This window comes from Sminthopsis crassicaudata, chromosome 1 (genome assembly GCF_048593235.1).
Source record: "Sminthopsis crassicaudata isolate SCR6 chromosome 1, ASM4859323v1, whole genome shotgun sequence".
NCBI classification, from domain to species: domain Eukaryota; kingdom Metazoa; phylum Chordata; class Mammalia; order Dasyuromorphia; family Dasyuridae; genus Sminthopsis; species Sminthopsis crassicaudata.
This window is the reverse complement of record NC_133617.1, coordinates 100,248,997-100,262,637: the sequence shown is the minus strand read 5'-3', so window position 1 is coordinate 100,262,637 and position 13,641 is coordinate 100,248,997. Positions and strand designations below refer to the sequence as shown.

At 33.4% G+C, this 13,641-nt stretch overlaps 1 protein-coding gene across 2 annotated transcripts in view; it reads right to left on the bottom strand.

Moving 5' to 3' along the window:
* ADCY8 (adenylate cyclase 8) overlaps positions 1-13,641 on the bottom strand; it is a 411,706-nt gene that overhangs the window by 284,535 nt on the left and 113,530 nt on the right. For both annotated transcript variants that reach the window (XM_074265464.1, XM_074265467.1), the window contains exon 2: positions 11,022-11,171. In XM_074265464.1, coding sequence (XP_074121565.1) covers positions 11,022-11,171 — 150 coding nt within the window. The remainder of the gene's footprint in view (positions 1-11,021; positions 11,172-13,641) is intronic.

The window sequence follows — 13,641 nt, the reverse complement described above, 5'->3', positions numbered from 1 at the left end:
TATCCTTAATGTTGGTATCTTTGGGTTTATCAAACACTAGATTGCTATAGTTGTACCCTTTTTTGTCCTTTGTACCTAATCTGTTTCACTGATCAACTGGTCTATTTCTTAGCCAATACCAAATGGTTTTGGTGACTGCTGCTATATAATATAGCTTTTGATCAGGTATACCTAGATCCCCTTCATCTGACTTTTTTTTCATTAATTCCCTTGAAATTCTCAACCTTTTATTCTTCCATATGAACTTTGTTGTTATTTTTTCTAGGTCACTAAAATAGTTTCTTGGGAGTCTGGCATAGAACTAAATAAATAGATTAATTTGGGGAGTATTGTCATCTTTATTATATTCACTCGGCCTATCCACAAGCACTGGATGTTTTCCAATTATTTAAATCTGACTTTACTTTTGTGTTAAGTGCCTTGTAATTTGCTCATATAATTCCTGACTTTTCTTTGGTAGATGGATTCCCAAATATTTTATGCTCTCGACATTTGTTTGGAGTGGAATTTCTCTTTGTATCTCTTGCTGTTGCAATTTATTGGTGATTTATAAAAATGCTGAGGATTTATGTGGATTTATTTTGTACCCGGCAACTTTGCTAAATTTGTGAATTTTTTCTAATAATTTCTAATAATCTCTGGGGTTTTCTATGTATACCATTATATCATCTGCAAAGAGTGACAGTTTGATGTCCTCATTACCTACTCTTATTCTTTTAATCTCTTTCTCAACTCTTATTGCCAAGGCTAGCATTTCTAATACAATATTGAATAGTAATGGTGATAGTGGACAACATTGTTTCACTCCTGATCTTACTGGGAAAGGTTCCAGTTTATTTCCATTACATATTATGCTTACTGATGGTTGTAAATATATGCTCCTGATTATTATAAGGAATAGTACATTTATTCCAATATTCTCAAGCGTTTTTAGTAGGAATGGATGTTGGATTTTATCAAATGCTTTTTCTGCATCTATTGAGATGATCATATGGTTTTTATTAATTTGATTATTAATATGGTCAATTATACTAATAGTTTTCCTAATATTAAACCAGCCCTGCATTCCTGGTATAAATTTTACTTGATCATCGTGTATTATCCTGGGGATGATTTTCTGAAGTCTTTTTGCTAACGTCTTATTTAAGATTTTAGCATCAATATTCATTAAGGAAATTGGTCTATAGTTTTCTTTCTGAGTTTTCGATCTACCTGGTTTAGGTATCAGTGCCATGTCTGTGTCATAAAAGGAGTTTGGCAGAACTCCTCCATCCCCTATTTTTTCAAATAGTTTACATAACATTGGGGCTAGTTGTTCTTTAAATGTTTGGTAGAATTCATATGTAAATCCATCTGGTCCTGGGGATTTTTTCCTGGGGAGTTGATTAATAGCTTGTCCTATTTCTTTTTCTGAAATGGGACTATTTAAGTAATTTATCTCCTCCTCTGTTAATCTAGGAAGCCTATATTTTTGGAGCAAGTCATCCATTTCACTTATGTTTACAAATTTATTGACATAAAGTTGGGCAAAGTAAATCCTTAATATTTCTCTAATTTCCTCTTCATTGGTGGAAAGATCCCCCTTTTCATTTGTAAGAGTAACAATTTGATGTTCCTCTTTCCTTTTTCTGATCTATTTTATCTATTTTATTGGCATTTTCATAAAACCAACTCTTGGTTTTATTTATTAATTCAATAGTTTTTTTTTTTTTACTTTCAATATTATTGATTTCTCCTTTTAATTTTGGTATTTCAAGTTTGATTTTTGGTTGAGGGTTTTTAATTTGGTCTTTCTCTAGTTTTTTAAGTTGGAGTCCCAATTCATTAATGTTCTCTTTCTCTATTTTGTTCAAATAAACATCTAAAGATATAAAATTTCCACTTATTACCACTTTAGCTGCATCCCACAAATTTTGGTATGATGTCTCATCGATGTCATTATTTTGGGTGAAATTATTAATTGTTTCTATAGTTTGATGTTTTACTCATCTTTAAGATGAGCTTGTTCAGTTTCCAATTACTTTTTGGTCTATTTACCCCTAAATTCTTATTGAATGTAGTTTTTTATTGCATTGTGATCTGAGAAGGCATTTATGATTTCTGTCTTCCTGTATTTAATTTTGAGATCTTTATGTTCTAATATATGGTCAATTTTTGTATAGGTTCTATGAACTGCTGAGAAGAAAGTATAATCCTTTCTATCACCATTCAGTTTTCTCCAAAGGTCTATCATACCTAGTTTTTCTAATGTTCTATTTACCTTTTTAATTTCTTTCTTATTTGTTTTGTGGTTTGATTTGTCTAAATCTGACAGTGCAAGGTTGAGATCTCCCACTATTATAGTTTTCCTGTATATTTCTTCTTGCCACTCTCTTAACTTTTCCTTTAGGAAGTTAGATGCTATACCACTTGGTGCATATATGTTTAGTGTTGATATGGCTTCATTGTCTATGCTACCTTTTGGCAGAATATAGTTTCCTCCCTTATCTCTTTTAATTAGATCAATTTCTGCTTTTGCTTAATCTGAGATAAGGATGGCAACCCCTGCTTTTTTGCCTTTACCTGAAGCATAATAGATTCTGCTCCAGCCTTTTACCTTTACTCTGTATATATCTCCCTGCTTCAAGTGTGTTTCCTGTAAACAATATATTGTAGGGTTTTGACTTTTGATCCAGTCTGCTACCTGCCTCCGTTTAATGGGAGAGTTCATCCCATTCACATTTACAGTTAAAATTACTAATTCTGTATTTCCTGCCATCATATTATCCGCAGATTATGCTTTTTACCCTTGACCCCCCTGAACTTTTTCCCCAATATTTAATTCATAGACTACACTTGTGATGCACAGCCTTCTCTTTTTAGTATCCCTCCCCACTTCTTTTAAGTCCCTTCCCCTTTCTTGTACCCTTCCTTATTCCCCTTTTCCTTTTCCCTTTTCTTCTCCCCCCTTTTAATGAGGTGAGAGAGGCTTCTCTGAAAAACAAATATGTCAATTATTTACTCTTTGATCCTACTCTGATGAGAGTAAGATTCACACAATGTTTCTCCCTTTCTTTAAATTCCCTCAGATGTGGTAGATTTTCCATGCCTCTTCCTGGGATGTAGTTTCCCTCTTTTTATCTCTCCTTTCTCTTTTTCTGATATTATCCCTTTCACTTTACTACTTCCCTTTTTTAAATATTATTTCAGTAAAATCAAATTATCCATGCAGACTTTCTGTATATTCACAACAGAGATATAGTTCTCAATAGTTCTTTTTATCTTTTTCTGCTTCTTTTCAGTCTTGTTCATGTAGATCAAATTTTTTGTTTAAGTCTGGTTTATTTCTTAGAAATAAATGTAATTGCTCTGTTTCATTAAATAACCATCTTCTTCCATGGAAGAAAAATGCTAAACTTAACTGGGTAGTTTATTCTTGTTTGCAGTCCTTGTTCTTTTGCCATTTGGAATATCAGGTTCCAGGCCCTTTCATTCCTTTAATGTGGAGGCAGCCAGATCTTGTGTGACCCTTATTCTTGCACTTTGATATTTGAACTGTTTTTTTCCTTGCTGCTTGCAATACTTTTTCTTTAGTTTGGTAGTTCTGCGCATAGCCACAATGTTCTGTGGAGTTGTTTTTTTTAGGGTCTTTTTCAGAAGGTGTTTGATGAATTCTTTCAATGCCTATTTTCTCTTCTGTTTCTATTATCTCTGGACAGTTCTCTTTGATGATTTCCTGTAAAATAGAATATAGGCTCTTTTTCTGATCATAGTTTTCGGGAAGTCCGATGATCCTCAGATTATCTCTCCTATCTATTTTCCAGGTCTATAGATTTTCCCAATAAGCATTTGATGCTATTCTCCAGCTTTTCTTTTTCTTTTTCTTTTTTTTTTTTGTTTTGTTTTGTTTGACTGATTCTTGGTTTCTCAATGAATCATTCATTTCTATTTTTTCTGTCCTGATTTTTAATGAGTTATTTTCTTCATTCACATTTTTTAGTTCTTTTTGTATATACCCAATTGAGTTTTTAAATGAATTAATTTGCTCTGTTGACTTTTTTTTCATTTCAGTATTTTTTTAGTGAGTTAGTTTCTTTTTCCAATTTAGAAATCCTACTTTCTTGAGACTTTTTCATCTTTTCCAGTTCAGAAATCCTACTTTCTTGAGAATTTTTTATCTTTTCCAGTTCAGAAATCCTACTTTCCTGTGATTTTTTAACCTTTTCTAATTCACAAATTTTTTTTTCCCTGCACCTCCTGTGAATTGTTTATTTTTTCCAACTCAAATTTCAGGACATTTTTATTCTCTATCATAGCTTCTCTTTCCTTTCCCCATTTTTCTTCAAACTCTCTTAACTTTTTAATTGTCTCTTCTAGGATAGAGTTATGTGATGTGCAGTTATCATTCCCCTTTAGAGTGTTATCTGCAGACTCTCTGTTGTTATCTTCTTTTGTGTTGGATACCCGCTCTTTCTCTGTGTAGAATGTGTCAATCATTCTCTTCAGCTTCTTACTCATTGTTAAAAAACTGTTGGGGTTTGCCCTTGGGGTAAGAACTTTATTTATTTACCAGCTTCCTCCCAGATTGGGGTAGAATGCAATAACCCTGTGCCTGAGGTAAGAGAGAGCTCTAGGAGAGAGTTCCCCTCCCCCTCCCCGGAAATGCCTCAGAGGTGTTTAGCATGGCTTCTCTGTGAAGAGTGCCCAGTGAAGGACCCTGCTCTGTAGCCTAGTGACTGCCCTGAGGTTTAAGGATGAATAGTGAAAGTGTCACAAACCCCAGCCAATGCCTCCCTTGGGGCTGTGGATGTCAGCAGCTGATGTGAAAAGCCCCTGGGCTCAAACTGGAAGTGTCTGCCTGGAAACCGAGGTCCCTACTACAAAGGTTCTACTTCTCTGGGAATTCTGCTGCTGCTGCTAGAATTCCACTGCCTTAGGCTGAGCCCCAAAATATGTGGATTAGAGGCTGCCTAGGGCTGTGTCCCTGCTGTTCAGGCTCTCAACTACCCCAAGAAGTAGCCCAAGGCAGCAGAAGGTGTGTGCACAATCTATGTAGCCATGAGGAGTTCTCTTAGGTCACTTCCGGATAGGGGTGGATTTAGGATCTGGCTTTATATTTTAAAGTACCTTGATTTCTCTTCTGAACTGCTGTTTTATAAGCAGAGAAGAGTGTACAGCCTGTGTCAGATTCCTCTATCTCAGTGGCTTCTCTGATCCCAGAGTTCTCCCCAACCAGATTGACACAGTGTGTTAGCACCCAATCCAACCCCTGTCTGTGCTGGCCTCTTTTTTTTTTTTTTTTCCTCCCCTTAGAACCGACCTTTTTTGTTGAAATTCCATATTCTCTTCAGCTGGTAAATTGTGCTTCTAATCCTTGTGGTTTTTCTTAGTCCAGTATTATTTTTGAGGTTGATTTAACTAATTGGTAATGAGGGAAGAAGGGTGCTTACAAATTCATGTGTATCTTCTCTGCCATCTTGGCTCCTCCCCAAATTAGCAGTATTTTTATTGATCCTGAGTCATTCTCTGTTACTTAAATCCACTATGATTTTTTTCCAAAAATATTGCATAGCTTAAAATCCTAGATTCTCAAATTAAGTTTCAAATAAATTAAAATTGTAATTTAAAAATGAAGCAACTCATTGTAGTGTTCTTATGCCATTAAGAAGACTGCAGCATATTACCAACAATATTTTGCACATAAGAAGTGACATATAATGTATGAAAAGATCAAATGAATATAAGGACAATCCAAAATTTCATTATTATCATTAAGTTTTAAACACTTTCACTCTGTGACTTTAAAGCACCAAAAATTAGTATTTCGTACAAATGTAGAATATGAAAAAAGGACTGTAAGTGATACTTACATTCATAGTACTTGCTTTAAATATATATAGATATATTAAATTCAACATGTTACTCTCAAAGTTGTCCCATTTGCTTTTTTCCTTCTGATCTTCCTTTTCTTTTCTCCTATACTTATTTTTTAAATATTACAAGTAACCATTATTATTTTTTGGCATCAGTATTTTAAGCATGTTCCTCACTATAGTCACTTCCTTACTGCTATAAAAAAATATCATAAATAATGTTAATAAAGGAAAAACACAGTAATATAATGGTATAAATAGTCAAGGAAAAAAATGTTACAAATAAACATAGTCAAGGAAAACAAACCTAGACATTGGCCATATTTGAAAAGATGTTTTATTCTGCACTTTGTCTGTTATCACTTTCTCAGAGTATAGATAACATAGTTTTTGATAAATCTAGAGATGCAAAAAGATAAATATTGTTGAATATGTCCATTATATGTCATTTTATTAGTCATTTTATTTTCTTGTTTCCCATCTACAAAATTGAGAACTGTGAATTTTTGAGAATTTTTTTTATTCAACTGAAAATAAAGTTGTTTTTTAGCCAATCAGTTCTAAGTAACTCATAAAAATGGATATATTAATTCAGTTCAGAAATGGAACTAAAGATAGCTGATGGTGCTATGGATTCAAGGCTGGCCCTGGAGTCAGGAAGATTTATCTTTCTAAGTTCAAACTTAGCTGGGTGACCTGGGCAAATCACTTAAACTACTTTGCCTCAGTTTTTTCATCTGTAAAATATGCTGGAGAAGAAAAGGGTGCACCATTCCAGTATCTTTGCCAAGAAAACCCTAAATGAGATTAATTAGAGTCAGATGTGACTGAAATGCTTAACAAAAGTAAGAATAGTTGGTAAAAAGTTTCCATCTTCCTGCCAAAAAAAATAAAAAAATTTTGATGAATTCCCTAACATGTATGTACAGAAACTAGAGAGAAATGTACTCTTTTAAAGGGGATATATGGCAAAAAGGGACACTCCTAGATGGAAATCTTTCACTCCCATCTATGTGGGGTCAAAAATGAGAATGATACTACTATTGGAAGATGGAAATCCAGGAAGACACAGATGCCTCAAATCATTTTAAGCTCCCAATATTGTCCTCCAAGAAGACCCAAGGCTAAAATTGAGGCTACTCTCTGAAGCAGGTATCTTGTGTTTGTGAAACTTCCTTCTCCTGTTATTATTTTTCCTCTTAACCTCATTTCCCTTTCCCCAACTTCCTTTCCTATTGAGTTATTCAATTTTTTTGTGCTTGTTTAACAGCATGTGTGCCAAACCCTACTTGGACTCATTCTAATAAGAGTTCACTTTCTTCACCTGACCTCATGTGTTGAAGTAGCCTTATTCCTTTTCAAGGTTAACTCATCTTACTACTTAAGGAGTCCCGTTCCTTTTTGTCTCCTCTAATTCCATCTTCAGTTTCTAAAAAACAAATTTAATATTCCTTTTAAAAATTTTGAGTTCCAAATTCTCTTTCTGCCTCCCTCCCTTCTCCCTTATTGTGAAGGCAAACAAATTAATATAGGTTATACAAGTGCAGTCATGCAAAACATTTCCACACTAGTCATGTTGAAAAGAAACATCATAGATTTTTAAAATGCCCATAAAAGTAAAAATAAAAATATTTTGATCTGCATTCAGACTTCATCAATTCTTTCTCTAGAAATGGGTAACAGTTTTCATCCTAAGTCCTTTGGAATTTCTTAGATCATTGTCTTGATGAGAATAGCTATAAAACATTGGTACTACTTTGTACAATGTTCTCCTTGTTCTGTTCACTTCACTCTTGTCATATAAGTTTTTTTAGGTTTTTCTGAAAACATCTCGCTTATGATTTTGTGTAGTACAACTGTTCCATAACAAACAGCTACATGGCACAGAAAATGCATATGGCTGGGATGAAGACACATCTTCATGAGTTCAAATCCAGCCTTGGAAACTTACTAGCTGTGTGACTCTGGGCAAGTCCTTTAACTTTATCTCATCTCGTAAAATGAGCTAGAGAAGAAACAGCAAACCATTCTCATTTCTTTGGGGAAGAAAAAACAACAACAACAACAACTCCAAAATAGGATCACATAGAGTCAGACACAGATTAACAACAATCCCATCACAATCATATCTTACAACTTGTTTAACTATTCCTCAGTTGAGACCTCCTTCTAATTTCCAGATTTTTTGCCATAACAAAAAGAGCTGCTATAATTTGTTTTACATAAAAATATTTTTCCTTTTTCTTTGATCTCATTGGCACATAGACCTACTAATGGTATCAGTGGATCAAAAGGAATTTGTGATTTTATAACCTTTTGGACAAATTATTCCCCAGAATAGTTGGATCTATTTGTAATTTCACCAATAATGTATTAGTGTCCCAATTTTTCCAAATCTCTGTCAACATTTGCCATTTTCCTTTTCTATCATGTTAGCCACTCTGACAAGTATGAGGTAGTACCTCAACCTTGTTTTAATTTATACTTCTCTATTAATAGTGACTTAGAAGGACAATTTGATTTTGCAGGCTGATGAGGTTCCTATGGACCTGATGAAAAAGTCTGAAGGAGTGGGAAATGAAAAACTGGTGACTAGAGTATTATTTTATGAGAACATGGAGATACTGAATTTTCAAAGTACATGGTCAAATTTAGCAGAAGTAGCAATTTTGGATTTAACAATTTAATATACTGGAGAGTCAAAGTAAATCTTGGAATCAGAAAGAAGTAGCTTCAAATCCTGCCTCTTATATATAACAGCTAATGACCATAACCAAGTTTTTAAACCTTTATTGACTCAAGGGACTCTCCAAACTGTAAATGTCAAGTGATTTGCTAAGCTGCATTATTAGAAGTTTTGTTAGTGGGAGTTCCATGCATTGATAAAATCAAAGATATAAAACTCTAAAAAAAAAAAAAAAAAAAAATCACAGATAACCCTACTCAAATTTGCTTCATCAACAGGAAGATTACCATGGATTATAAAAGGCTATTTCTAAGTAAAATGCAAGTTCTGAGAGGCCTTATATCAAGTTGCAAAAAGCCCTTGCCATCTCATTTGAGAAAAAGCCTTCCCAAGTTCATCATAAATACACATACACATACATGCACATGTGCACAAGCTCACTTACATTTATATATGCATATTGGTACCTAATCTAAGTTTATAGACTTAGAACAATATAGGATTTTTAAAAATCACAAAATAAAATTTCCTCAATGAGGAAACTGAGACCCAAGGAGGTTAGGAACTTTGATCAAGGTCCCACAAGGTACTCATCATCAAAGATGGGATTTGAACCCTATTCCTTTAATTTTAAAGGCAATTCTCTTTCTAACATTCAAACAATCTCCCACCTATAGCATGCATGGAAGAAGCAATCACACCAGTAAAGTGGTGTTGACATATTCACAAGTAAGTCAAAGATCTAAGTAAAAGAGGTGTGATTGTAACATAATTAGATTCATGTCATTTCTTATACTTTCTGGGCATGAATTTTGTCACAGGGTTAGACTGAATGATCTCTGAGATCTCTTCCAGATTTGAAATTGAATGAGTATGTGAACATTGAAATGAATAATCATACTAATATTAATATTAAGAAAAAAAAAACTAGCTTTTATATAGCACTTTGAAGTTTGCTAAAAAATGTCATTTTATCCTCACAACTACTTTGGTTTTACAGTTGAGGAAACTGAGGAAGTAAGAGTCTAAGTAATATGGCTAGGATGGCACAGTTAGTAAGTGTCTGAAACTAATTTGAATTCAAATATTCCTGACTTAAAATTCTAATTCCTTTAATGCCTCATACTGAACTTCTTCCATTTTCCTCTTTAATCCTCTTAATCAAATTTTATTTCCATTGCTCAAAAGTTTTTGGTGGCTCTTCCTTGAGAGATGCCTTCCCAACCTATGACAAATCTTTATCATATGGGGATAGATTTAATTTTTTGGGAATAGTCAAATTTTATGGTACATATAATATATGAACAAGCTGAGATATGTTTGTTTGTGACTTCAACTAAAACAGTATTATACTACTATAATATAAAGTAAAATATATTTTTTAATTTGGTTCCATATACTACTCCAGAATATTAAAAACAAAAACACAGTTCCAGAAATGTTTTTAAGATGGCAATATTATAGTATAAGGATACTTTTTAATATGGATAAATGCTGATGTTTTTTATTTTGTTTTTGCTGTTTTGCAGAATCAGTCTTATTTTATAATCCTAACTTCTATTGAAAAGAAAGGTCATCAAGGAAAAATTCCTAATGAGCCAAATCAATCCTTGAGTGAAAGGCTTGCATTTGTGTAGCAGAGATACCATTTAGCCAGTCACTGAACTGCAATGAATTCAATATTTTCCCTTTCACTCACAAAGTAATATTTCTCCAATCAAGGATGGAAAATCATCTCTCCTGAATGTCATAATAGACTTCTGGGGACCATGTATGTGATGAAGTGCTCAGTGAACTTTCATAGCCTTCAACTTCCAAATTAGAACAACTTTGACATGACATAGGGGACCAGTTGCTGCCCTTAGAGGGTAAGTTGAAAGATTAGAAATACATATACATTGCATTATCAACACAATGAGAGACCAATCCTAAAATATAGGATTTTACATTTTGTTTTTGCAAATATAGAAGCATAAATAAGTGAAATGAGTATTGTTCTAAAAATTTATAGTTTTGTCCCATATTTATTATGTTAGGCAAATCCCTTCACCTTTCTGATCTCCTTTATAGAGCTAACATTCTTTGTTCTAAGCCTCCTTCCATATCTAACATTCCAGGTTCTAAGGTTGCTTCCAGCTCTAACACTCAAATTACTCAATAATTTGAACCCTTGGTAAAGCATGAAAAGCACTGCAGAATAAAACTCTTGTCAGTTAAAATTAATTAACAATGGCTGCATTTAGAAATCTAGAATCATATTCATGTCTTCATTCATTCAACAAGCATTAATTATAGTCACTAAAGTTAAGAAGCATACATTCAAACAGAAATATATGGAGATGGAAAGACTCTTGTAACAAAAGGAAGTCTTAGTGATAATTACTGAAACTTGAGTTGGTTTTCAGAAGAAGCTGGGGAAAACATCAAAGAATGAAGGTAAATATAATAGAATAACTTTAATATATACTTTTTCCATTTGGTACCTGTCTCTGATTCTCAGTTTCTAGTCTCAACCTTGCTTCCACACATCTTCGGGTTTCCAGGAAAGCTTGACGTTGGGCTCTGTCTGACAGGTAGCTAATGAAGATTCCTGCTGTGTTCATGCACATGAACAAGACTGCCTGCGCCACAATCTGAAATAGAGGAATAAACATTATTCTGGTGAGATATTTTAAATAATATTTACTTTAAAGGAGAGAATGAAGGAAGGAGGGAGAGGAGAAAGAGAAAGAGAGTGATTGAATTCCTTAAAGAGATTTAGTGCAGTGATCCAAAGATAAGAAACCTTGAAAATAAAACTGGCCCACTTTCAGGATAGGAGCCTGGGAAGAAATTTAATTTACTCTCTCTTCAAAATTATTTTAGCTTTTACTATAATATCTCCCAATTATTGTTCTTAGACTAATACTTAAGTCTGGATCAGTGATATTCAGTATTATTACTCTGAAGTTATGAATGGTTCATTCATATGTAATTTACATTTTTAAACATCTACATTTTCTTTTTTTATTAATTTTATAATTATAACTGTTTTTTGACAGTACATATACATGGGTAATTTTTTACAACATTATTATATTACATTATTTATTACAACATTAACTCACTTCTGTTCTGAATTTTCCCCTCCTTCCCTCCACCCCCTATCTTAGATGGCAGGCAGTCCCATACATGTTAAATATGTTATAGTATATACTAGATATATTATATGTGTGCAGAACCAAATTTCTTGTTGCACAGGAAGAATTGGATTCAGAAGGTAAAAATAACCTGGGAAGAAAAACAAAAATGCAAACAGTTTACACTCATTTCCCAGTGTTCCTTTTCTGGGTGTAGCTGATTCTGTCCATCATTGATCAATTGGAATTGGATTAGCACTTCTCTATGTCGAAGATATCCATGTCCATCAGAATACATCCTAATATAGTATTGTTGTTGAAGTGTATGATGATCTCCTGATTCTGATCATTTCACTCAGCATCAGTTCATGTTAAGTCTCTCCAAACCTCTCTGTATTCATCCTACTGGTTATTTCTTACAGAAAAATAATATTCCATAACATTCATATACCACAATTTACCCAACCATTCTCCAATTGATGGGCATCCATTGATTTTCCAGTTTCTAACCACTACAAAAAGGGCTGCCACAAACATTTTGGCACATACAGGTCCCTTTCCCCTTCTCAGTATTTCTTTGGGATATAAGCCCAATAGCAGCAATGCTGGATCAAAGGGTATGCACAGTTTGAGAACTTTTTGGGCATAGTTCCAAATTGCTCTCCAGAATGGCTAGATTATTTCACAACTCCATCAACAATGTATCAGTGTCCCAGTTTTCCCACAGCCCCTCCAACATTCATCATTATTTGTTCCTGTCATCTTGGCCAATCAGACAGGTGTATAGTAGTATCTCAGAGTTGTCTTAATTTGCATTTCTCTGATCAATAGTGATTTGGAACACTCTTTCATATGAGTGGAAATAGTTTCAATTACATCATCTGAAAATTGTTCATATCCTTTGAACATTTATCAATTGGAGAATGGCTTGATTTCTTATAAATTAGAGTCAGTTCTCTATATATTTTGGAAATGAGGCCTTTATCAGAACCTTTAACTGTAAAAATATTTTCCCAGTTTGTTACTTCCCTTCTAATATTTTTTGTCTTAGTTTTGTTTGTACAAAAGCTTTTTTAATTTGATGTAATCAAAATTTTCTATTTTGTGATCAATAATTATCTCTAGTTCTCCTTTGGTCACAAATTCCTTCCTCCTCCACAAGTATGAGAGGGATACTATCCTATTCCTCTAATTTATTTATGACAAGATCTATATTTTCTATATTTGATAATTAGTTTGTACAATACTTCATAGGGTCTGGAGTAGCCATGGACATATTTGGTAAACTACAATTGGAAATGACCCCACAGTAGGCATGTGCCAGAGTCAACTCTCACTGTCTTTTGAGACATTGTTGAATGTTCAGTGTCACTTCAGCAAACACCATAAACTATAAAATTATTTATAATTGTATTGTCTTTTCACTCATAGAAATAATACCTATTATTTCTGTGCCTTTACATTTCAGCAATCACTTTCTTCAGCAATAACTCTGTGAGCTAGGCAGTGGAACTATTATTTCTACTATTTCTAGACTTAATATGATGGAGAAAATGTTAATAATCCAAGTTAAATTTTAAATTGCGCCATATGTATGTGTGTATGTATAAGTATGTATATACATTTATGTATAATAGTAAGTAGACATATGTATGCATTTGTATATTGTACAGAAATCCAGTTCTTAAATATTAACCATCACATCTCCATCCCATAGTCCCATAGTTGCTAATAAGTTAAAAAAAAATATTCTCTCTTCCTATCTCTTTAATTATAATAACAGTGGTAGCAGTAGCAATATTCATAATTGCAGTAATAGTTGATACCTAAACCAGGTAGGCTGAAAACAGAGAAAGAAAATTATAGACCAATCTCCCTAATGAATATTGATGCTAAAATCTTAAATAAAATATTAGCAAAAAGACTACAGAAAATCATCCCCAGGATAAGACACTATGATCAAGTGGGATTTGTACCAGGAATG